This window comes from Neodiprion virginianus, chromosome 6 (assembly GCF_021901495.1).
Source record: "Neodiprion virginianus isolate iyNeoVirg1 chromosome 6, iyNeoVirg1.1, whole genome shotgun sequence".
In the NCBI taxonomy this organism is placed as follows: Eukaryota; Metazoa; Arthropoda; class Insecta; order Hymenoptera; family Diprionidae; genus Neodiprion; species Neodiprion virginianus.
In genome coordinates, this window is record NC_060882.1 from 22,280,957 (window position 1) to 22,306,930 (window position 25,974).

At 38.8% G+C, this 25,974-nt stretch overlaps 3 protein-coding genes across 5 annotated transcripts; 2 read left to right on the forward strand and 1 right to left on the reverse strand.

Annotated features, from left to right (window-relative positions):
* The first annotated feature begins 579 nt into the window (after positions 1-579).
* Positions 580-4,262, forward strand: LOC124306774 (ADP-dependent glucokinase). Of its 2 annotated transcripts, none has more exons than XM_046767768.1 (5): positions 580-1,005; positions 1,186-1,473; positions 1,604-1,740; positions 1,827-2,275; positions 2,424-4,262. In XM_046767768.1, the coding sequence occupies exons 1-5, from the start codon at positions 677-679 to the stop codon at positions 2,667-2,669; spliced, it is 1,449 nt and encodes a 482-aa protein (XP_046623724.1). In that variant the 5' UTR covers positions 580-676; the 3' UTR covers positions 2,670-4,262. The 2 variants fall into 2 exon arrangements, with proteins under 2 accessions (XP_046623724.1, XP_046623725.1); XM_046767769.1 differs by having other exon boundaries at positions 581-1,005; positions 1,294-1,473.
* LOC124306773 (zinc finger matrin-type protein CG9776-like) lies at positions 2,476-11,994 on the reverse strand. 2 transcript variants are annotated; one of them, XM_046767767.1, is made up of 9 exons: positions 11,799-11,994; positions 10,969-11,283; positions 10,752-10,880; positions 9,905-10,073; positions 9,320-9,498; positions 8,652-9,035; positions 8,227-8,332; positions 6,809-6,927; positions 2,476-6,510 (listed from the first exon to the last, which is right to left on the reverse strand). In XM_046767767.1, exons 2-9 carry the CDS (start codon positions 11,257-11,259, stop codon positions 4,375-4,377), a joined length of 3,513 nt encoding a protein of 1,170 aa, XP_046623723.1. In that variant the 5' UTR covers positions 11,260-11,283; positions 11,799-11,994; the 3' UTR covers positions 2,476-4,374. The 2 variants fall into 2 exon arrangements, with proteins under 2 accessions (XP_046623723.1, XP_046623722.1); XM_046767766.1 differs by having other exon boundaries at positions 9,320-9,501.
* Positions 11,995-13,039: 1,045 nt separating this feature from the next.
* LOC124307980 (protein stoned-B-like) lies at positions 13,040-25,974 on the forward strand. Its single transcript, XM_046770233.1, has 12 exons — positions 13,040-13,265; positions 15,794-18,562; positions 18,695-20,312; positions 20,397-20,562; positions 20,674-20,878; positions 20,965-21,459; positions 21,561-21,795; positions 21,876-22,044; positions 22,223-22,337; positions 22,542-22,860; positions 23,099-23,309; positions 23,403-25,974. The coding sequence occupies exons 2-12, from the start codon at positions 15,827-15,829 to the stop codon at positions 23,545-23,547; spliced, it is 6,414 nt and encodes a 2,137-aa protein (XP_046626189.1). The 5' UTR covers positions 13,040-13,265; positions 15,794-15,826; the 3' UTR covers positions 23,548-25,974.

Here is a 25,974-nt window from a genome sequence, read left to right on the forward strand (position 1 = left end):
CACGGAAATCTAACATCAGTTAAGAAATTATTTTTATATGTCAGCTGCATGTTTCGGAATGAAGGTATGAGCATTGACTGAAGATACATATTATTATCTTCAGTTAACGATATGAGTGGAGTATTAAACATATGTACAGAAATTACATAAGGTACATATACGAACAACTATATATTTCTATCCTTTGATTCACTTCTTACACTATATCTCTCCCATTCTTTGCATCAAGAAAAGGTTTCTAATTCTGTCAACGGTAAACCAGGTGCATGTTTATTGTGCATCTATGATAATAATATTTTTGTCGATCAGATGGAGTTAGATTGATGTAATCGAATTTGGCACAAATGAATTTGCGTAGTTGAAAAGTATACGGCGTCCGTATGGGGTTATATGAAAATTTCGGTCTGTTCCCGTTCGACATTCCATAGGCATAAGAATATTTGACTCTGTATTATCTGGGTACACGTGGTGAACGATGGTAACATCAGTTCGTGATCCCTTTACTTACCGACCGCGCACCGGATCGAGTAGCGCGTGTAGGGGAGGACGCAGATGGCGAAAAGCCCCATAAAGCTAGCAGTCTAGTATGTAAATCTAAGCAGACAGATTACAGAAAGTGACTTTTGATCCTTCCGTTTGTGACGCGACGGACGTGACTCGTGCTTCGATCGTCGAAATGGAGTATAAAGGGTTAAAATTTGGGACCCTAGTGTCTATTTTAGTGATAGTATTAGCAATTTATTACAGGAAATCAGAAAATACGTTACAGAAACGATTGATCGCTGTACTAGAAGGTCTAGAAAGGGTCGAAACGAAACATGAAGGATTACCGAGACCGAAAGTTGCAATAGGTTATGGAATATGTACCGATGTTTATATCGACGCTAAATATTTATTGAAATACTCAAACGATATTAGAATTCCTGAACATTTCGACGAAATAACTACCGAAAAAGAACTGTTGAAAAGTTTTGCATACTATTTTCGTCATGGAGCTGCGGCAGAGTATGAATAATTTTGCAATTCACCACTCATCATTCTTATTAATAATTCATTCGATAATTGTCATCTTTCCATCAGGCACGTCTTAATAGCGACCAGAATATTCCCCTCAAAACTTCTCAATAAATCCTCATCCTCAATAAATTTTGATCACTTCACAGGAAATATTCATGTTCTTTTCAGACGATTCATGTCGAACAGTTCACTATTTGAGAAACTTGTTTCTCACGCTCGATCATTCCCATCTTCCTACTCAACTATTGGTGGTAATGCGCCTGTGATGGCTCTTAGATTTGTCAAAGAAGGTTGCGATGTGCTGCTCGCAGCTAAAATGACAAAGGCACTTCAACAAATGATTCCCTCTAACATCAGAGTCGTTGGAGGTGATGTTAACAGAGATGATGTACATTTAGTCCTGGAATACAAACGTGGTGAATCATGGGGACCTTATACAAGCTCTCGTGCTAATAGGTGAGATAATATAGGTAAATATTAATGAATACAATAATTGCAATATGTCAAATTTTTTAAAGAAATAGCAACTAATTGTACCACATCTTAACCTGTGACATACATTATTCAAGTGATTGATATTGGCTAGGTACATCGTGCACAACGACATTAATAATCCTACCATCAGTTCATTGGAAGAGTTTGATAAATTATTACCAGAATTTGCTCCAGACTTGTTCGTCGTTTCTGGCTTACAAATGATGGATAATTATCCTTTTCCTGAAGGTATAAAATCTTTCATTTGGGTGTGATCTGGTGTTTGTTTTTCTATTTTTTTTTTTTATAAATTATAGAATTTCCTTTTTTTCTAGGAGTACGTCTAAGTCGGTTATTAAAAGTGAAGCAGCAGATGATCGCCCAGCCAAAATCGACAAAGATACATTTTGAAATGGCTTCGTTTACAGAGGAAAGTTTGTTGCTGGAATTGACTGAGCTAGTCATACCCTTTGCAGACAGTTTAGGCATGAATGAACAAGAAGTTACTAATTTGCACAACTTGATGTTGTATGGAAATATTTCATTGGTTGCTGATTCAAATCCGAGAGTAGCTACAGTTTTGGACCAAATGAGAACGCTGTTCAAACTGGTACGGAGAAACGAGAAGTCATTTATGAATGCGAGACAGTTGACACGTATTCATGTTCATACTTTAGCATATCAGGCAATTTTGAATGTGAAAAATTCTCGATGGAAAAACACAATGGCTGCAGCAGCAAAGGCTTCATTAACAGCCAATCGCCATGTGTGTGGATCGAATAATGTGAGTATAATATTTTTTGTCAAGTTCCACTTCTTTTTTTACTGCAGCACTGAAAGGGAGCACTCAATAAGCCTTTGATTGTGCAGAGTGGTAGTAGAATCATCGATGATTTCTAATAACTTCAGTATCAATTATTGTTTAATTTCAGGTTGATGTACAAAAGGCAATGCTGATAATGGATGACAGTTTTTCAACGTCAACTGAAGCTGGTATAAGAATTCCTTTAGACATTGAAAAACCAGTTTCGTGTTGGGATGAAGTTTTAAAAGTTGAGAATGATCAAATATCAGTTCAAGTCTGCGTTGCGCCAGTTTTGGTCTGCACTCAGGCCAGCCAAACTGCTGGTGGTGGCGATAATATTTCGAGTGCTGGTCTAGTGCCCCAAATTTCGTAATCTTTTCATTTGGTGTGAAAAATATGCAGTTATGTTTGAATATTTTTATTGCGTGATGCCTCATACCATTTATGGACCACATGGAGCACCATTAGTGCACGATAGGAATTCTTTTCATTTGCACTTGATTGATAAGTCAAGCACCGTATTTCAATGATTCATTCCGTTTCATGGCTCTAATTAAACAAATCGTTCCAAAAAAAGTTCAGCTTTTTTGTCGCTTTTTCTTAAAACAATAGACAATATTTTAATGTCATTCCGCATTGTTACATTTCGTATTTTTATGGTATTATGTTGAGCATGAATTTGCCATTTGTTACTAGAGGATTCAAATAAACTCATTTACTATAATGAGGAGATCCGAAACTATGTTTGAAGAGAATGTGATTCATGACAAGCTAGTCATTCCATTGAACTAGATTTACTTGAATGATTTTGTACATTATTTCCAAATCATGGAACGTAGATACTGATTTATAAGGCCAATTGAATCTTAACGTTTTTAGAATTTCATATGATTAGATAATGTATACGTTTGATGTGAATAATCCTGTTCTAACATTCCACAAAGTTCATCTTGAAATATTACACATCAATATCGATTCTTGGCATTGAAATTATTCAAATATTTGCCATACTTTTAGGAATACTTTATTATATGAGTTAATTTGTCACGTAAACATTTTATGATTTATGGGAATAAAATATAATGAAACGACTTGTAATAATATACTTATTATCGTTTACAACAATTCATTATTTCATACTATAATGTATTCTAAGACTGAAATAAAATTTCGTTTACACATGATGAATATTTTTGAATTTTTATTGGATTAAATCATTATTAATTGGCGAATTGTTCAAATACTGTACAGCTAATAGTAAACATGGGCGTGATATAAATTAAGTCTTTAGTGGAATTAAGTGAAGACAATACCATAGTTGTTTCGGAGTATCTATCTTTATTCATGTTCCATACTGCGCTTTAGACAGTTAAAAATTATGAAATTAACAATGAAATTATAAACTAATATTGTAGTCGCATTGAATACCATGGGCTTGGTTAATTTAACTGTAATCATCCTATTAAATATTGTGATCAGTGTTTGCAATTTGTAAAGAAGAAAATTAATCATGACATATTTCAACATGTGAATATTTAAAACCTCAAGTATATTACACAACTAATGTGTGAGATTGTTGAATTTATACAAATCACAAAACGAAGTTTTATAGCTTTTCGAATTCTTCATGCAGGTTGTTCCACATCTTCAATTTAAATTATTCCTCAAATATCCAGTACGTGGTTTGAAATTATTTTCTCTATTATTCTGAAGCAGAAATATTGAGGATGAGCCTAATTTCCGACGATATTATACATACATTATAGTCGACATGACCAGTAACTACTTGACATATTTTCTTATACATGAGAAATGCTTATCCTAAAGTTCATGAACACGCGCAAATGAAATAATTATCAAAGAACTGAAGCAATGATAACATCAAATTTATAAAATTCTAACTACAGTAAACCACCATTGTTATCCACACGTTTCCAATTCAGATTCAAATTGATATTTAGCTTGTTGCTCTTGAGAAAAAATGAACTGAATTACCATGTTTACCAACCCAAATACGTATCTTTATATATTTATTTGAAGTCCCTGTAACTATCACTGGCACATATGAAATTGTCGGTTTAAAATATAGTATCGCCTTCGTCAATCCCTAACATTTTCAAGTCGTCAGGTCCAGGCTGTGTATCACCTTCAGGTTCAGCTTGAGTTATTTCTGGTGGTGGATGATCCATATACTCAGGTCCATATCCAATGCATCCCAACATACTGTACATTGTTGCATACATGACGCTTTCTTGTTGTTGAGTTTGTTTAGCATCTTTTTCTTCTTTTGGGAAAATGATATTCAAGGCTTCCTGCAAATCTTCTGGTAGTGGTATAGATGGGTCAGCACGTTTTTCTGCTGGCTCAGGTATATCTGCCACATCATGTATCGAAGTTTCTGCAGATGGTAGAGGAGGTGGTGGATTTGTATGAATTTGAGCAAATGTTGAATTGCTTTGTACCGGAGGTGGTGGTTGCATTGGAATGAAGGGAGGAATATTCTGTACTGGTGGTTTGCGTATTGGAGGATGTGTGACAAATGGTGGTTGGGTTGATAGGAATGCTGGTCTATTAGAAACAAACGGTGGCCTGGTTGAAACGTGGGGAGTAGGAATAAACGGAGGTCGACTTATTGGTGGTGGCGGATGACTCGGAGGCGGCGGTAGTTTGGGTACGTTTGTATTTGGTTTTTGTTGTTCAATAATTGGTTGTTCAATGATAACTCCTTCGGATTGATTTTCAATTTCCATGTCAACAACTTGAGGTGTCAGAGTTTTACTTTCTTTCAGCATCGGCGGGGGTGGTGCGACTAGTATCTTCATCTGTTGTAATTTATTCAACTGGTTCAAATTTCCGTTATTAAGATTTACTGGAGTTGCTAATTTCGTAATGTGGACCACACCAGGTGGATTTATTATTTCGCTAGGAACTCTTGGAGTGTCTTCAAACTTGCTTTGCTGATAGGGCAGTGGAGCTATGTCCTTGTCTGTAACTTTAGATTCCTCAGTTTTCTTTTTAAAGAGGGGTAGTCTCCCAATGAACGGCAATTTTCCTTTAGTTATTGTCGGCATTGGTTTTTTCGGCTGCGGACCAACTTTTTTAAATTTCGATGCAAGCTCGTTTGTTTTTTTTTCAAATTTGGATTCGTCATTCGAGGAGTTGTCTTCTCTTCTTTCCTTCTCATACCTGTCGTAACTTCTCTTAGGACTATCTCGCCAGTTTCTGTCTCGCCTTGGGGAACCACTTTCCCGTTTTCTGCGATCATCGTAATATTCTCTGTCTCTTCCTCGTCTTCTGTCATTCCTGTCGTTTCTATCATTTCTGTCATTTCTGTCATTCCTGTCGCTTCTTTCATATCTGTCGTACCTTTCATACTTTTCTTCTCGCCTTTCATACTTGCGGTCACGCTCATCTTTATATCTGTCTCTGTCACGATCTCTATCTTCTTCTTTTGTTTCAGGTAATTTATTTTCAGTTGGTTTAACAGCCATATTAACTTGTTGCTTTGTCCAAAAACCCATATGTGGTTTGGGCATTTCCTCAGGTTTGGCTGCATCAAGTGATTTGTTAGGAGTAGCTGGCTGCTTGTCTTCTTCTTTTTTTATCCAAAACGGTTTCGGAGGTTCTTTAGGGCCCCAAGCTTCTAAATCTTCATCTGGTTTCTTGGGGAAAGGAGGATTTTGACTGTGAATCTCTTCATAGGTCAGTTTTTCTTGGCTTTGACGACCTATTGCTTTAATTTCTTCCTCCTGCTTGGCTTTCAGTTTGTCTCTTATAGAGTTTAATAACTGACGATCATCTGCTTCTTGTTGTGCTTCGGGAGTTGGCTGTTTGATTTGTTGCGCAACCTGGGCCCACGATCCTTTCAATTTCATTCCATGGTAATCAATTTCCTCATTCAATATCGCTTGTGTAGCGGCCTTCATTTTATTTCTCATAGCAACTCTTATACTTTTTGATTTATCCTGATCAGAATCAGAAAATGACTCATCTGAATCTGAAGATGTATCAGTCCCACTACTCTTGTTTCGACGTTTTTTCGATTTCTTACTTTTCTTTTTGCTCTTTTTAGATTTCTTTGGCTTGGATACAGGCTCGTCCTCTTTCTGCTTCAACAACTCAATTTGCATTTGCTTGTGCTTTTCTTCTGAAAAGGCTTTTTCACGATCCGCCATCCAGTCTGTCTCCCAGTGAGGATTTTGTTCCACAAAACGCTGTATTCAATTCAAAGAGAAAAATTGTACTTAGAAATCAATTCAAGTTAATTGAATTATTCGACATATGAAATAAAACAAAGAATCTTTACATTGTAAAATTGACGTCATGCTCAAAAATTTGATATTACATGTTGTAAGCAATAATCATTTTTTCCACTCTATTATTTGCAAATGGATTGTGAAAATTCATATAAATTCAATATGAATACTACAATGCTGTCAAGAGATTTAGTTAAAGATGCGGCATAAATTGGTTGATCAATCTCAATTAAAATAAAATAAAAAATCTACTCACAGAAAAATTCTCTGAATGCCTCTTTGACTTCAAGTGTAGACTGGCGCAATGCAGGTCACCGATCCATGAATCACAGAGTTTGCAATACCACGCTGTAGCAGAGATGAAAAACTGAAGACCTGGAATCAAAATTTGTTCAACATTGAGCTATGAAAATTTACACATATTAAGCAAGGCTGGTAAGTTTATAAAGAATGACCTTATGTTTTTCCACGATATACTCAAGTGGCTGAAAAGATAAATAAACACTATTAAAATTTTGTAAATATTATTATTTCAGTCAAGTTTGTCAACTTCTGTTCAAATTCGTGATAGCTGCTCATAGCTGTAAGAAACAAGGAAGGGAAGTTTTTATTCTTTACATGAATATTACAGTGCATCATTTATACAAATTACATACCGCATGTAAGTGAAGTAGGTAATTATACATTATTCACACTTGAATTTACAGATTAAAGTTAAAAGCTATTAAACATCTGCTTGAAGTGACATAAGTCAGGCATTGTTTGAGAGAATTATGCACAGCTTGACTTTCATCACAATCCATGGATTCATATATATTCTATGACAATTTTATTTAATATAGTTTTACACATATACGTCTTACTTGAAATTATTCACTGCTAATGAGCAATTTCTTTAAGTAGTAAAGACTAGGCATTCTGTTGACTCATCTTCTTTCTTCATATTTGATGATATACATAAATGTGCACTATCACGTACATAAAGTATTCTATTTACTTAGAATATCTCACAATATACAAAACACAGATGAATGGAGTCAATAAGACCCTCTCATAAGACTTACGGGGGAACATAGACTTATGTGGTACGGTAAAGTAATCAGCTCAATGTTAAATCTGTACTGAGTATTGAATTCTCACTTATATTTTCTCAGTTCAATGTCCTGGAAGTTTCGAATTACTCATAAAGGAGGAATGCTACAGATTAAGTATTACCTGTCTTTAGAGGTGAGCAAACTATGAATCAGTATGCTACAAATATAAGAGGAAAAAATCATAAGAAATGTTATAAAGTACTCAACAGAATATCCTCTGTAATGATTTGACGGTTTGTAATTGAACTGAGGTTTGAACAGACAGGAAGAAAAATAGGGGGGTAAAAGAAATAATAGATTTATTTATAAAACGGTGAATTTCGGGGACGAATTTTCGAATACGAGATTAAGTTTCTAGTGCTCATGTACCCATCCTGAATAATCTTGAATGCAGACTTTATGCTCTATCACCTAAATTTCATAAATTTGAATTCCTTGCGAACGAACAGCTGTGGCAGTGGCAGGTAAAGTTTCATGCTTAGTTAAAGATGGAGGTCGCCTCTTCAATACATACCGGAAACAGTGTGCAGCTACGGAATTTGTATGCTATTAGTAAAGATCCATTAAAAAATAATCATACCCTTGATCGGTGTTCGTTTCGTTGGAAGTCCGGGATAATATGGTACTTCTTTTTCCGTTCCCTCGCCGTTGGCTTTATGCCACGGCATGTCAACTATCTTGCGTTCCTGTCATGGGGAACGCAAAGTTATTAATAATCCTATGCTTTTACAAAGAAGCAGCATTACTTCGAAATATAGATGGACGAAGAAAACCAAATTTTTTAATCAAAATGGTTGAGCGACAGGTGGACCAAAAATTTCGATCCCACCACATGACCCATCTCCTGGTTCGCTTTTATGACATTATTGTTTGCAACGGTTGTAGGAAATTGCGGTATTCGTCATCAAAGTTAAATGAAATTCATTGATGATGTGCATCTACATAGATATAATTTACGAAAGAACGAATGATTACATAATAAATGTAGTAGCGATTTCAACTTACCACGCAAGCCTCTTTGTGCTCATTGCTATGAAGGTGATTTAAATACTCCTTCGCAGTTTTTGGAAAGATGTCGCACACCTTACACCAATGCATTTCAGGATCATAATGTACAAAATTGTACATTGGTTTTGTATCTTCGGGAGACTTTTTGTCTCTCTCTCGATCTCTGTCTACTTTAGATTCCTTGTCCGAGTCTGATACAGAGCCTCTGTCTGGGGATTCGGATTTTCCTTTAGGGAACTCGTCTTTAGGACTTTTCAAGTTTTTATTGGATTCCAACTTAAATTTCATCTTCAGATCATCCACTGTTGCTTTATCACCGATGATTCCAGTCAGCATGTCTATCACATTGTGTATAGATTTCATTTTGTTCTGAATCTCAATCTGTAAGAGAAATTTTGTGCCTGAATAACACCATTTTATCACAAAGTCAAGTTCATTTTCATGAATGAATTCGTAAAATTGGGGTCGCACATTTTTTGAAATTATCATTCTTTGTTTGATATCGCAGAAATAGGGAAATCCATAGTTAGGAACACTGTCTAATTCAATGAATGTATGTAAGTATTTCAGAAACATAGGTATTTACTGCGAAGACAAGTTTTTGTCGTTATTTATGTATAGATTACTGAACTATAACTCACTTCCCTAAGTCTTACTTTATTTACCTGGAGCTTTTGATTCTCCTTCAAAATCCGATTGTTGTCTCTGCCACCATCTTTGCTTATTTCATCACACTGTTGACGTAAGATCTCCAATTCACGTTGAAGTGTGCTAGATTTTTTAATGTATTCCTCTCGCTGTTTGCTCAATGTCGCTTTTTGTTGCTTCACCTCAGCCGCAATTGCTGCTGAGTTTGTAATTTGGAGGTATTTCCAGAGTTAGGAATGGATTGGATATTGACAATTGATTTGAAGATCAATAAGAAATGAATAAATTTCATCAGATATGAAATAGTACATGATTCGAAACACGTAAGAATTCAAGAATCATAACATATATTATAAAAAGAATTTCGAATCAAAAGTGGATAACAAGAAATTTTGATTAGAGATAAAAAAAAAAAGAGCAACCAAATATAATTAAATACAAGCCGTTGATTAATCAATTTCCATCGGTGTAAATGTAATACATATTGAAAATGGAAGACAATATAAGAGAAGTGGAATGGATTGGAGTAAAAAAAATTGACTTTCATTAGAAAATGTATGTGATACGTAGAAATAGCTATATTTAATTTGTTGATTGTATACCTTCTTTTTTAGCATCCTCAGGTCTTGGTAAAACTGAAGCTGCTAATCCCGGAGGTGCAGGTTCCACGGATCTTGGTGGCTCGGGTTGTGTATTTAAATTAGGTGGAGGTGGTGGCTGTTGACTGTTGTACGGTACTTGGGTTCCTTGCCATCCAGAAGTTGTGTAGTCCTATAAAATTAATATCGACTCTCGATAATAAGATCTTGAAAGAAGTTTAAACGAATCCTTACCTTTGCGAGTCCGAATAATTGAAACGGGATATCGAATGTATTTTGAAGACTCTTCAAGTTGAACCTTTGTTGTTTTTTATTTTATTCTCAGTACGATTCGTTGAAATGAGAAAAATAATAAAATTGATATACTTACTGTTCGACAGTATGCTTTTTTGTTGTGTCTATTGTTGTTCATCATAGCGTACAATTCAATGATATACATTTGTCATATAATAACATTATTGAACAGAAGGATGGACTAAATAGTGGGTATTTAAAATACGTAGTAATTATACGGTCATACCGCGCAATCAGTGTATAAAATTTATAAATTGTAATATAGAAATGTTCCCAAGTGCTCGGAACCAAATTCCCATTACTATTGGCAGGATGTACAGCTGAAGTATATCGCACATTGATAGATTAAAAACTTATCTAATTTATTCATTCAAGTTGTTTAACTGGGACGAATCTATACTCGATGAATTGTAATCCTTAGATCAGAGGTAGTGGAATAGTTAAATAATCTCAATTCCAATCTGTGTCTTGGTACATTTTACACACTGATTTCATTCCCAAAATGGATCGACAGATTGAATTTAAACCTACAAATTGACAAATTCATTGTACTTACACTACGATAACTTGCCGGCTGCTGGTAGCTATAATCATAGGTTTGGTTGTAGTTGTAATTATAGTTGTATCCCTGGTTATATGCAGCCAATGACGGTGGCGGCTGGCCAGTATTTGGTGGTGGTGGCCCCTGTTTAAATTGTAATATTCAAGTTAGAACATGAAATCCTCGAGCATATGGCAAATTCTTAAGCTTAGTCATGTATCATTGTTTGAACCTGGTATTGGTTATGAATAGGAGCCTGATAATTGGAGGAAGCCACAGCTGGAGGGGGTCCTTGTTGTGCCGTTTGCGGAGCCGGTTGTTTCCAGTCTTGATTGCGGCTAGTTTCCTTATGCCTTCTGTCCCTGGAACTGGAACGCGATCTTCTGTCCCTCGATCTAGACCTGCGATATCTAGATCTCCTCGGAGACGGAGACCGATCATATTTTCGTGACCTTCTCCTGTGAGAGTCATCAGACTCTGGACTAGGACTTCTAGGCCCCTTACGCCTAGATTCTTGATCCATAGCGACCAAGTTATTCAACTATTACCAGAAAAAATAAAAATTCAACGTTTTAAAAACATCTCAATGTGTCCCATTTCATTTATCTGTTGCAAACACTTCTTCGCGAAGGCTTTAGAGATTTGGGCATCATGCCAGTATGCGTGTGACACTTGTTACTAAGTATTTTGGGTACTGAAACGCTTCCTTATGTACTGTATTCGATGTTTCTTATGATATTCGAACGCTAATTGTCCGTTAATTCGTAGTATCGACAATTGCAAAGACACTGAGATGTAGGCGTGATTTGTGCGCGATAAAGCAACCGCCTCCATTCTACACATTTACATTTGGCTCGAATTAAAGCGGCAGATCAAATCAGTGCGACGTGGAGACTGAATTAATATTCGTACTGCGTATTATCAATTATTACGATTATAAAAAGGAAAATCTGTTCAACGATTGATATCGACGAAATTTGCCCTGCGGCCATTATGGCTTGGCTAATTTTACGGGTACAATTTTCAGGGTTATTTGTAACACGTTTTACTATTATAGGTTACCTGGCTTCAATATTCAGTTACGTATAAAGCTCTCACTCAATTAATTTCACTGAATTAATTGCAATGCAATTTCTAATACCATGCCTTCGTTTCCCAGCCAAAGTAACAGGCAAACACTTTAGTCAGATTCACAAGCTTGCGCAAATGCTGCAAATGCGTGAAGTATGCGGCGGATTGCGGCGTATGCGTACGGCAACCACACAACCCAACCACACTGACTGCCGAGTACCGGGGATAACGTGGCGCTATCTTTGCTCCGAGTGTCGAAACTTCCGGGGCGTACGTCCACCTTTTCAAAAAATTGATTTTGCACGACAACATTAGAGTCGTTTGATACAATTACAATGGGATACACAAACGCTGGGGGATTATTCTTTCAATGAGATAACCGGTGATGACGCTGAAAGATGTTTGAAACTGCTTTCCCAGTGGTAGACGTTACCTTTATCGTCTTTATCATCGCTTATCGCAGTTGAGGAATAAGCGACGAACCGTGCACACTTACATTGTACGCCCTTATCTGTACAGTTAAGAATCACGTAAAAGCCTTGATTTGCAAACTAATACGAATTATTGTCATTTCAGCAGTCTTTTTATCGTAATCGACAGTTAAATTCTATACGAATCGTGAAAGAATACCTATTCCTATCAAGAGAAACTCAATATTTTTTTTTTTTTAATTTAGTACCGATTGTACGTGTATTTTATAGATTCGTTTATATAACGCTCTTTTGGTTGACGAAACTTTAAGCCATCTATCGTCGATTGGGATGGCATTCGTTCTTAACGATTTATTTTCTACCCGAGGAACATTATACAGTTGCTAAGGAAAACGTCGAAGCTTTGCCACACAGTATTTACGTGTATAATCCAGTAATATGAGGCTAAAGAAAGTCTATAGACAATATAAGTAAAAGATCCCTCGAACTGACGCTGATACAAAAAGTATCGGGATGACGAATCGGATCTGACTTCTGTATCGTCAGACGATCGTCATCGAGCGTTAAAACCCACGTGACATCGTCCAACATTTTACCTTATACAAGCCCTGCTCGGAGGGGTAAGATCCACCCTCTTTCTCTCTCGCCCCCTTATTACGCTCGTATACGTGTATGCATCCGGCACACGTTCCTACACGGCATTACGCGCGCGTGTTATACACGGGGATATTCGCCCACGTCCGCGTCCTCGGGGGTGCGCGCATTCGCGCATTCTCGGCGAACGGATCGATGTTGGAAATAGCTTGCGCGAGCGAGTCAGCAGAGCCGGCGCTTTCATCAGAGCCTCAGGCTCTCGGCGGGCTTCGGAAATATTGGACTTGCAGCTGCAAAGGTTTACGCTGCCACACGTCCACGGCCAGTGTAGTGATCGGGAAGTTATTAATAATACCATTCTTTTTTGGCTGTAGTCGCGGAATGACGCGTAAAAAATGTGCACATCGTCGACGGGGCTGATGAGGCTCAAATTGTGAGTATCGACTAACGTTACCTACCATCTTCCTGTCTGCTACACGGGAGTCTGCATGATATACTCCAAGTTTTATCCATCTCGCAATTGCACCTTTTTTTCGCAAATTCTCAATTACTTTTCGATCATTGATCGAGAATCACTTCCGGGCGCGTGTCTAATTGTAAGTAGCTGTCGATATGTAGCGAGTTGGGGGAGCTTAAAGTCATTCAATCCAATCGGCCTCGTTCTGCAGTAATGGAGTCCGCGTTTGGACTTTTCGAGTTTTTGAAGTAATCGTTTAATTCATCTCGTCGACATTTGTTCTATGTCTCATTGAATTTAATGAAAACATTCGCTGAGTTTTTCCATACTTTTGGTCATCTTTACAATTTCCTATATATTTTAACATAAGCTTACCGAGGAAAGATTCCGTTATCAATATATGAAACAATGTAATTAATAATCAACTCCGCGATTGCTATCAGATTTTCATATATTCATAAATTGTCGAAGGATTCGATCAAAAGAAATTGTAATAGGATAAAACCAGTTCACTCAAAATTACGTCTATGAGAGGTTGTGTAAGTGCCGAGAGATCAAAAGGGTTCGAAGGCCAAATCGATAACGAACTAAAGTGTCACTTGAAAATGGAGCTTTTCACAAGGTACTGAAAATTGTTATTTTCATATACTTCAAAGCAAAAAATCGAAATTGTCGCCACACTTCCGTATTTTACGGAAAAGTTATGTGCTCGTCATCGCTGGGAGAAAAACTATCAATGCCACTCCTTTACTTAACATTTTCATCTATAAATTTATTCATTCAGAACTACGGTGAAAAACTAAAGTAACGTGAAACCGCAAGGATATCATGTAAAATTATTTTTCACCGTCATCATTACTTGCCCTCGGTGTTTAAACAAGTGCAAGAATTAGTTTCATACCTGTGAAAGAGTAAGCTGAATATCCCGACAGTAAGGATCAAAAATAGCTTCCATTACAGATCCAGATTTTACTCAAGTTTATCATTTATTACCATGAATCTTACGATGGCAATTCTGAATTAGTCTTCCATTTAATATAGACTTTCAGTTTATAGTCTATCAAGTGCCCAGGTCCATAAATTTTTTGCTCATACGGCCGCAGAGCAAAAGTACTGATTTCTAAATATAAGTTCGACTTAAGTCTTCGCCTTACGTTTCGTCGCGTCTCTTGCTCATTCATTCGCACTAGCTCGAGCTTCGGATCTACCTTCTTTCTCTTACCGGCACCCGTTGCTTACCCCACGGTACCGCGAATCGATAATCTCGAAATAACTAGCTCGTCAATTTCACCGCATTCAACTGGGTCAAATTTCGTCATCGAGAAGAGTGAAAAAAAAGGTGAAATACACAATGAAGTTTGATTCATTATTTCTTAATTTCTTGTTCAACTAAATTCAAACATCGTGCGACGAGTGTGATATATGACGTCAGTTTTTCATCATACCGCGGTTCGCCCTCGATTTGCAGTGCTGCTTGTGGATTATAAGAAATATTCAAAGTTCTTTGAATTGCTTGGATCTCACTTCGCATTTAGATATCTGAGGGAATCTTGATTTAGGCAAAGAGCCAGGTTACTTTGATGGGAATCGATTTAAACCCCAGAAATAATTAAACATTTCTCCACGAGCGCTGGTTGATTGCAAATGCAGAGCATTGTGCAGATTTTTGTCGGTAATGGGTGTTGAAACATACCCTGCACGGTAAAGATTATTGTCATTTAATACAGTTATTTTTATATCCGTGTGTTGAACTTTAATTGCAGCCATTGAAGTCGGTTTGATCTCATTTTAAAGTACGTAATTCTCTAGCCTTTGCTCTTAATATTGAAGGAGTGATGAGAAATAACTAAGGGAATTTTGAATCACTTACCTGAATCCAGAAATGTTAAGACGCCGTTGGCACGCTGAGAATTTAATTAAAATGTAAATTCTGCATGTGGTATGAATATATAAGCTTATTTATTGCATATGCGAGTAAAGAGTATGTATATAGAAAGGTTCTGGTGTAGTGCGGTGCCATACATCGATCGCACCGACGCTTGGCAAACATCCCGTACAATGTATTAAAATCAGCCAGATGAAAAGTTCAACCTCAGTATCATTATTTGTAGAATGTTTTTGCCTCTCCGAGACTTATTTAGGTATAACTTCTAGCAACAGAAAAATTTCACCCACGCTGAAAAATTGAAAAATAAAATTTACTCTGTCATTAACGGAAGCCTGAATTTCATTGCGATTGCAGCTTCTACACGGCGTAGCCGATATCGGTCGGAATATTAAACAATGCCAAATGACTTTTACGTATGTACAGACCCTTAGACTGATTTTGACAGATTCAAGGTAACCAGTGTATTCTCCTACCAGTTGTTTAAAACAGGAACGCTCGTTAACGTGTGAAATGTCAGCTTAAAACAAATACATATAGTTTTGAATGTCGGTGGGAGTTTTTAATTTTTAACTACCCAGTTTGCGGTTAAACGGCGACTGTCTTGGAATGATTCCAGAGGCCTCCGTCACACCGCGGTAGCTCTTAGAGGATGCACAAGCTAGCCAAGGGTCTGAAGAAGAAGAAAAAGCAGAAGAAGGGAAAGAAGGGGGCGGAGGAGGACGAGTTTGACCCCGAAGAGCTTGAGCGTTACCGGAGAGAGCGGGCCGAGGCCCAGCAAAGAGCCGCCGAGAGTGGCGACCCTGGTGCAGCTGAGCCCAACGCAGACTCCGCAGCCGCGGGATCCGACGAGTGGAAGAAGTTCGAGGCCTTGACAGCTGGTGTAGACTCGATCTTGAAGAAAAGTCAGGGTGACCTAGACCGCATCAAGTCGACGTCCTTTTTCCAACGCAAAGCACCGCTAGAGGATCCTAAGGTAGCCAATGCTCAAAATGATAAGAGAAAGGCCAAGCGGTGGGTAGGCTTCGACGAGAGTGGTAATCCAATTGGTGAAAAGAGCCCCGAAGAGGAAGAGAAACCCGTTAACGACGTCTCTGATGGTTTCGTCGAGATACCCGACGACGAAGATGACCAGGAAGACTCAGCGGAAGAAGACATCTTCGACACCACTTATGTAGACGTTCTTCAGAACATCGACGTTCAACTCGCCTACATTCCAGAAAGTCCTACGCAGGAGGAACTTGGAGACGATCCTTTCGATACAACGAGCGCTGACAAGGTGCTGAAGACCGTTGACAAACGAGGAAATAAACTTGTTAGCTTAGGAAACGCCGTTGAAGTATTGTCCGGTCGTATAGATCACGTGAGCACCTGTAAGATATCCAGACCTAGGAAGGTTACGACCCAAAACGATTTGCTGCTTGGTGATTTTGACGAGTCTGAGCAACTGGACTCGTTACCGTCCACCGGAGTTGTCGAGTCAGCTGTCGTAGAGAAAACACTTCTTGATGATGATTCCGATCTTCCTGACATTCCTGTCGACTTAACGAAGCTACCACCCGTCTTGCCAAGACCGGTTACACCGGAGACCAACGCAACCACCACTTTCAAACTCGACTCTGACCCAGTTGATATCTCCGAGTTTGAGGTCCTGAGGGAAAAAACTATCCTTGAAGAAATACCTGATTTGGATGATACTGAGTTTGATCTGAGCACGACTTCGGAAACACCTTTGAAACTTGAAGAAGCTGACGATCCTTTTAGTGCCAAAGAATCTGAGGAAAACAAGTTTCAGAGTGAGATAATTGAGGCAAGCTTTGAAGCTGCAACTTTTGTAAACGAGGAAGACCCGTTCGATACTACTTTTGCTGAAAATCTTTTACCGGGGAAGACGGAATTGAAATGCATCGAGAAGGAGCTTGAAGATCTTCCCATTTCTGAAGTCGCTATATCTCTTACCGATCCTGCTGGCCTCAGTCGTGATTACGAAACTGGGCTTATAAAGAACGCTGACGACCAAGACGGTGACATCTTTGACACTGACGCTTCTTCGACTATTCAAAAGGATCTCTTAGGTGGTTCTGTCACAGATCTAAGTCAATTAGTTGATCAGCCCATCGCCCCAATTGAAGAGATCACCTACGTCGATCCTTTTGATACCTCTGGCGTAGTGGAGCTTCCGCCTGGAAAAACTGAGCTTAAATTCCTTGAACGGGAACTTCTTGGTGAAGTTGAGAACGCCGAGCCTCTCTCTGACGACGACTTTGATCCACGAGGAGACGAAACTCCTGTCAAATCTGCTCCGTCTCGACCTCCCGCACCTCCGAAAGTTGTCAAACCATCTCCTCCTAATTTCGAAGTTACTTTTGGGGACGCAGATGACGCCGTAGTTCCTCAACAAGGTCGGAAACCATCTAGACCAGAAGAACTCGGGCTCGCTGCTCCCGTAAAAAGTGTCGCATTTGATTTACCAACTCCGTCTCAACGACCTGATTTGCTCAAGACTTCAGAAGAGGAAAAATCAATTCCCTCGAAGCCTTTGACACCATATTCTCAGAGATCGTTTGAAGAAGTTTTATCTGAAGACGAACCCGGCGACGAGGCTGACATCGATCCTTTTGACACAAGCTTTGTGGCAAAAGTTGCACCTGGAAAGAAAGAGTTAAAATTGATAGAATCCGAATTGTTGAAGCGAGACTCCCAGCTTTCTCATAGCTTGAGTGATCACGACTTTAATCCGAGAGCTGAGGGAGCTGAGATCAATCAAGGAAGAAGATTCTCGGATTTTTCAGCGACTACTGCTAGGCCGAAGAGTTTGAAGATCGTGGGTGTGTCCACTTCTTTGATAGAGGAATCCGAAGAGCAGCAAAAATCGGTCTTCGAGGTGAATATCGAAGCTCACAACAAAAAGGCTAAACCCAGAAGACAAGAGAGTCTACTGGACGCTGAGTTTAAAGTAGATGCGAAACCTTTAACGCCAAGAATTGAGGCCACGGTAACCATTCAAGAGAAAGACATTTTGTACACCGATCCATTTGACACTTCCATTATAGGTAATATTCTTCCTGGAAAAGCTGAACTAAGGATACTTGAAAGTGAGCTAAGCGAAATACCTGAACAATTACCCTCGAAGAAACTCTGCAACGAGCAGAATTTTGATCCAGAACTTTCTGTTGAAGACGATTTTGATCCGCGGGCCGGCGAACCGGAGAAGCCACAAGATTTTCTGGGGTTGTCTGGTCGAGATACAGGCGTAAAAATTTTGACACCCTTTCAATCGAGAGAATTTCCCGAGGAAGAGGATATCGATCCTTTTGACACAAGCTTTGCCACGATTGGTCCTGGCAAGACAGAGTTGAAATTACTCGAGTCGGAATTGATAGAAAAATAATAATTATCGAATTGTAATATCGTTTCCACTTTATTCATTTTCCTTGACTATTGGTTTACTGCTAATCGTTGAGCGCTCGCAGATAAGTACTGTCTCTATTTATTGTTGCTAGATATTGACGACGTTTAGTGCTCGTTCAAGATGGAATCCAAGGGTGGAAATCCGTTCCTTATGGACGATTATGACGATCAAACTGATGTTGCTGGAAATCAGCAAGCTTCGAATCCATTCCTGCAGGACTTTGGCCCTGCAACAGCATCTGGCGGTGGTGAAAATCCATTTTTAAATTTCGGTGTCGATCCAGGTTATCAACCACCATCTACTATAGACTCCAACAATCCTTTCGCATCTTTCGGCGTAGAAACTACAGCGCCAAGTTCTCTGTTCGGCGTTGAAACTTCCTCGGTAACTGCATTTCCGATGGATATGCAATCGAATGACATTTACGGTGGTGAGAATACAGACCTATTTGGTCAGGCAGAACCTGAACAACAGAAGCCACTAGATCAAGAGACCGACCTTTTCGGCAGTCCAAAAGAAACTAGTAAAACATCCCCAGTAATGATCGTTCAAACAGGGTATCCAGCTGAAGTTCTTGAACCTAAAAATGGAAAACCACCGCCCATGAGACCTCCTCCGCCAAGGCCTCAGCCTCCTCCTCCACCTTCTTCTCAAACAACGAAAACCAAAGATTTAATTCTCTCGGTGACCGGTGCGATGGATGCTACGTCTAATCATCTACTGGACCGCCTCCAAGCAACAAGAACTCCAAGTCCTACCCTGATGCATTCACCGTCGCCAACTCCAGAACATAGTTTTGCTGATCTGCTAGACGTCGACGGCAACGTACCAGAACTTGCCCAAGACGACAGCAAGCCTGAGACAAACTTGAGAAATAGCGACATAATGGATCTCTTCGATGCACCGAACCTGGATAATATACCCACTTCCGCATCAGACATGATATTTTCTGCTCCAAAGACGGAACCCACCTTGTTCTCTAGTACTGAAACTTCCGTTATCACAAGGGTTACTAGTAATCAGGAGAATCCGTTTGCAGATGTGGAAACTGAGGTTCCCCAGGGTGACGCGATTCACACCTCAGATTATCCGACCGAGAGTGCCGCAACCGCGGTTGAAAAGCGACTATCCATCAGTTCGGAGACACCGTTCTCGGCCAACAGCCCGTTCACAGCTTCTGACTTCATCCAGGACATCGCGTCAGCTGACTTCTCTTCTACTGCAGAGACCACTTTCTCTGATACCATTGGAGCGCAACTAACGAGTTCTACATTTTCCATGCTTGATCAAGCCCCGACTATGATGGCCACTGCAGAACCATTGACCGAGTCTTTCGTATCTTCGACTGCTTCTGCTTTTGGAATAATTGAACCTCTGTATACTGAAACGGTCCCAGGAGTGAATACGACCTCCGCTCCGTTCTCTGCGCAACAGGATACCACTACATTTGCATCGGATCTACTGGGTGACTTGAGCCAGTCGGAACGGGAACCTTCTCTGGTTTCTACCAGCCCTGAACCAGCCTCTGAATTTCCTTCTAGTGGGGTTTACCAAACGGAAGGTCTCGATGACTTCTCCGCAACAGCTAAAGTCATTGAATCCACAGGAGATGCTTTCGACGCTTTCGCTTCTAAGTTCGATAAAGCGGCGGAGCCTGAACCACCGGGAGAGTCATTTTTCGATGCGTTTGGTGCTGGACAAACTGCGATGGACACATCTAGCGACGGTAAGAGCACATTGGTGTTTAGTGATTTTATTACCAAAATTTTTCTTTCGGTCCTACTAACAGTTTGTAAATTTTTCTCATAAGTTTGGGGTGATTCATCCGTGGCCGGGTCTGAAACTGCGACAGGTTTCGGTGAGAACGAAGGCTTCGATTCTTTTCTTAGTATGACAGCACCACCTCAGGATAACAAAGCGAAAAGGACCGAATCTGTGGATTCGGATGAAGCACCAGATTTCAGTATATTCATCAAGTAAGCTAGCGCTCTAGTGTAAATGCCTTTAGAAATATATTGTCCCCTTTCACGAAGAGGAATTTATACATCTCTTGTATAGCAAGTAAGTATAGCAGAGTATGTTCTTAGACCAAAGGAAGGGGATCAGCTGACAGCCACGGAAGGTGGTCCGGTGCCTGTCATTGCGCCACCACCAAGAAGTCCGCAGAATTCTGCCTACGCTGATTCTTCTCCGCGTTTTAATCCCTTCGACAAGTCTGCTGGATTTGCTCAAGAAGCTGCTTTACCATTGGAAACAGCACAGGCCGGCGAAATGACCAGAACTGACTCTCAGGTTGGCAAACACTTGGCTTGACTTGAGGCTTTAAAGCGTATGAGCTTGAAGCATGGTGGAGAATAATTTATTTTTTGACTTTCCAGGAAACTCCACCAACTCCGTTATTTGACGAAGATGTAAGTCAACCATTGGAGGATTTTCCACGAGTGACGTATATCGGAGACGGATGGGAGATGCAATTGCGTCAGCCAAATAAAAAGAAGATCACTGGTCAAAGATTCTGGAAGAAAATCTTTGTGAAATTAGTTTATCAAGGCGATAATCCGGTTCTTCAACTATTCAATGGAAAAGATGACAAGGATCCGTTCCAAGAGCTGCCTTTGCAGGCGTGCTATTCAGTATCGGATATTGGTGCACAGCAATTCGATCAATACGGCAAGATCTTCACGGTTAAGTTGCAGTACATTTTTTACAAAGAGAGGCCTGGGGTCAGACCAGGTCAGGTTACCAAAGCAGAAAGGATCACTAACAAGCTGAGCCAGTTTGCGGCGTATGCCATCCAGGGAGATTACCAAGGAGTCAAGGAGTTTGGTAGCGATCTTAAGAAGCTGGGACTTCCTGTTGAGCACGCACCTCAGGTAGAAGCAGTTTTATTTATAGTTGTCATTTTTACATCAACCAAGCGTCGGCGTTTCATAATGTTCCAAGAATAAATTTTATAATTCTCACACCCAAACAGATCTCACAACTTTTCAAAATTGGTTCTCAATGTTACGAGGATATGAAACAATTTTCGAACGCCGTTGAGGAAGCTCTCTTCCGGTTACCAGCTCACAGAGATCGAGCCTTGAATTACAAGATGGAGGAGGTACAAATAACGGTAGTCGACGAGCTTTACGTTGAACAAAGCGCCGAAGGACATGTTGATAAGCAAATTGCGAGGGTCCGTCTCTTCTTCTTGGGATTTTTATCAGGTGAGATATTTCAGGAGAGTTTTTGCTCCAAGTGCTGCTACACAAGGACGTTAGTACGCTAACCAAACAAATCCTCCTAGGAATGCCTGACGTTGAGTTGGGAATCAACGATATGTGGAGACAGGGTAAAGAAGTTGTTGGAAGACACGATATAATCCCCGTGGTAACAGAGGAATGGATTCGGTTAGAAAACGTTGAATTCCATTCCTGCGTACAGCAGGACGAGTACGAAAGATCTAGGATTATAAAGTGAGTGAAAATTACTCCGTATTTATTACGAAAGCAAGTTTTATCTTTTTATATTTCCTAGATTCTTTCCAAACTCCTCGAATTTTATTTGTCCAATACAAAATGCACCCATAATAAAGTAATAAAACTAACAGCACTGCTTGCCAAGCTAATTGATAACACACTACCATTTTGTAAGGTTTAAACCGCCTGATGCCTGTTACATCGAGTTGATGAGATTCAGGGTAAGACCCCCTAAGAATAGGGAGTTACCCCTACAGCTGAAAGCCGTCATGTGCGTAACCGGAAACAAGGTGGGCGGAAAGCATGCACATATTTAGCATATGTAGATACGGGAGAACCATTTGTAATATGATTTATATAAAGTGCGGAAGGGGAACCCTCATCCTTGTGTGTATCAATACACTTGAATTCTTGTTGAAAGCAATAACAGTGATTCAACGAATCCTGTCTCAATGTTATTCATACATGCAGATTTCATAAGGCGTATTTAACAGGTTGAGCTGAGAGCAGACATTTTGGTGCCCGGTTTTGCATCGAGGAAGCTCGGCCAGGTGCCCTGCGAGGATGTGATGGTTCGGTTTCCGATTCCCGAGTGTTGGATCTACCTCTTTAGAGTTGAGAAGCATTTCAGATACGGCTCTGTTAAGTCGGCTCATCGAAGAACTGGGAAGATCAAGGGTATAGAGAGATTCTTGGGAGCCGTTGACACGCTAGAACCACAACTGATGGAGGTGACCTCCGGCCAGGCCAAATACGAACATCAGCATCGTGCCATAGTCTGGAGAATGCCAAGACTACCCAAAGAAGGCCAAGGTACTGTTTGCCATTTGATTAATTATAATTAACGCAGTACGCGCTGCGTTCGCCTTTATCGATTCGTCGAGTGGAGTTCGAGCTACGCAGCGTGCAAGTTCCAATCTGAAAGAAATTTCTGGCACCTAATTTTCCGAGGAATTAGCGTGAAGAAACTCTGTAACGTTGTCCAACATATTGGTACATATTATCAGGCGAATATTGCAACTGTCCAAGTTGAAATAACTTCCGTTTCCAGGTGCCTACACGACCCATCAGCTTGTCTGTAGAATGGCTTTGACTTCGTACGATCAGATCCCTGAACAACTGGCTGAATATTGTTACGTCGAGTTCACAATGCCAGCTACGCAGGTGTCTCACACAACAGCGCGTAGTGTGAGTCTTCAGAACAGCGACAGCGACAATCCACCTGAGAAATACGTGAGGAATTTGTCGCGGCATGAATATAGGTATGTCGTATGAGGATGTGGCTAAAGAAGCAATACCAATTGTGAACTTCCTGAGGTGTAGAAAATTACGGAAATAAATGCGATTTTCATCAGGGTTGGTATCGAGCATACGCAAGGAGAGGGACCAGGCGCTTACGTCACAGCAACGTTGAGTAAGAAAATTCCGGAAGCTACACCCGAGGTGCACAATGAATTTCCTGAACAGCCACCAGAGTCGGATTCGGATTCGTCGGATTAATGAGGTTTCCTAGGAATAAGGTAGGTCGGTATTATGAGACATAATTAATTATACGTAGTGTTAAGGGTTTAGTTCTGTAATTATAATTTAAGAACTCACGAGAGTTATAAGTTAGTGACGAACGTGTGACTAAGAAAATAATTAACCGTTATATTGCTTACTATAATATTCTTAGTGATGATGTAAGAAATCATACGTTGATGTAATCCACAATGCAGTGATGCAGGGGATACAAGGATAGTTTATAAAACTTAAGAAAAACTTCGAAGAATTAATTTTTAAGCAAAGACAATACTGCTCTTTTGTTAAACTAGCTAAATATCGTAGAATTCCTGTGGTTCAGTAATTTCGGAGTTTTACGAGTTTCAAGGGCTATGTGAAAAATACAAAAGCTGGCTTTCCAGGTAATGTTGATAATGTTTTTTTATTCTTCATGAACTGAAATATCATTTGGAAAAATATTTAATTTTAAATAATAAGTAACTGCTTATACGGAACAGCTGAATAGGAAATCTATCCCGCGTTTAAATGTTAATAGATTTTCCCATTTTAGCAATTTGCAATAACTAAATATATACATACATATATGTTTAACGTATATATATGTACCCTAAGAGAGTTTGATTGAATTGTCATTCTTATTTATGTTTTCACTTAGGATTGTTAGTTGTTTAATAACGTTATAGCGATTAAACTCTTTTTTTAGAGATTAATATGTAACACTTTACCAACATGCATATCTTGTTGATTTCGGTTTGCAGATGGTCTAAGAAACGTTATATAGTCATTCTAAATTGTAGAAAAATAGTTATTACCATATTCATAGAAATAATTTACGCAGTAGACATGATATGAATATTAAAAAAAAAGAACAGGTATCGACAATTCTAGTAAAAAAATGTGTGCATAATATTAAGACGAAAGATTATGAAGTAAAGTACAATACTTATAAGTCTATTTATCCAATTAGGTGTTAGTCAACCAAGTATATATATATTATTACGTAAGTTTCATTTGAGTTATGCTTCAGTTGGCAAGAAATTGCCCAATTCAGTGAGAGACAGCTACACCAAATATTAGATTTAAGAATCGCTAGTTTCGAATCGTATAATATATATACGATTCGTATATTAGATACGATCAATAATTATAGGTTTCCTTTTTAATTTTCTTTACGCGTTTTCGTCCTGCAAAGGATTCAAAGAGTGTACACTCTAGTCACTAGATATAAGGCGTGAAATATAATACATTGAGTAATATATAATTATTAATTGCTAAGTAATCAAAGTATTATATTAATGTTGGTATGAAATAGGAGTAAACATAAAATATTCTACATTCTATGATGCCGTGCAAGAGACAAGGATTAAATGGTAGGTGATTACTAGGAGCAAATAATTTACAACGTGAATATGCTATTTACTTTTATGTATTCATAAAGATGGCGATTTAGTACATAGTATTTTTGATCGGTGAAACATATGATTGGGATAGCAAAGAATCATTTCATCTGTCATTGAAGCGTTTTGGAGTATTTTTTTTCATAGTCCTTGAAGCACGGTAAGCCTGAATCATCTGCGCCACAGGATGAAGTTATGCTTCTGTTAAAACTTTAATTGAACTTTTGGATAAAGTTTTACGGAACTTTAGCCAAAGAATAATTCCAGCTGGTGATCTCAAAATATACTCGCATGTGTGGACAAAAAGAAAGATGTGTACCTAAAAGTAGATAATTATTATAAAATTATATAAAATACATATAATGATATACGAATAGTTAATAGATTTAATGCATTATATATACACTTATGAATAATTGTAGAAATGTTGAACAGAATTTTGCGTTTGAAAATAATCCCCAAAAAGTCTGCGACTGTTTTCAATCGTATTCTAAACACGTGAAGTAATAATAACAATATACATAAGTATGCAATAATTGATGCAAGAAATAATTGATGAAGGAAATGAAAGAAGGAAAAACGACAGCGCGAAAGAAAGAATATATAGTAACGAAAATCATCTATTGACCATTAATGGGTACAACGGCTCAGTTGCATTTGTGAAACTGAAAAAAATGAGCTGCCGTTTAAAATGTGCTACAGTAGATAAATAGCTTTGTGTGTGAATGTATGAAAAAACTGAACAAATCGATGTTATTTATTACCCACATGTAGAAGAAACGAATTTTCAGTTAGGAGTTTTAAATTGCGTTACGCATTCGGAGTGATCTGCTTGAAAATTCAAAAAAGTGAACGGCAGATCCAAATATTACCGAAACATTCCAAAAATGTAGCTGTTACGAACATGCATAGCAAAACATGCTTTAGCAAAAATTTAAAATATATAAATATATTTAAATAAACGTATAAATATTATATCTACCATTATACGAATATTACTACTCATATTACTATTATTATTATTACT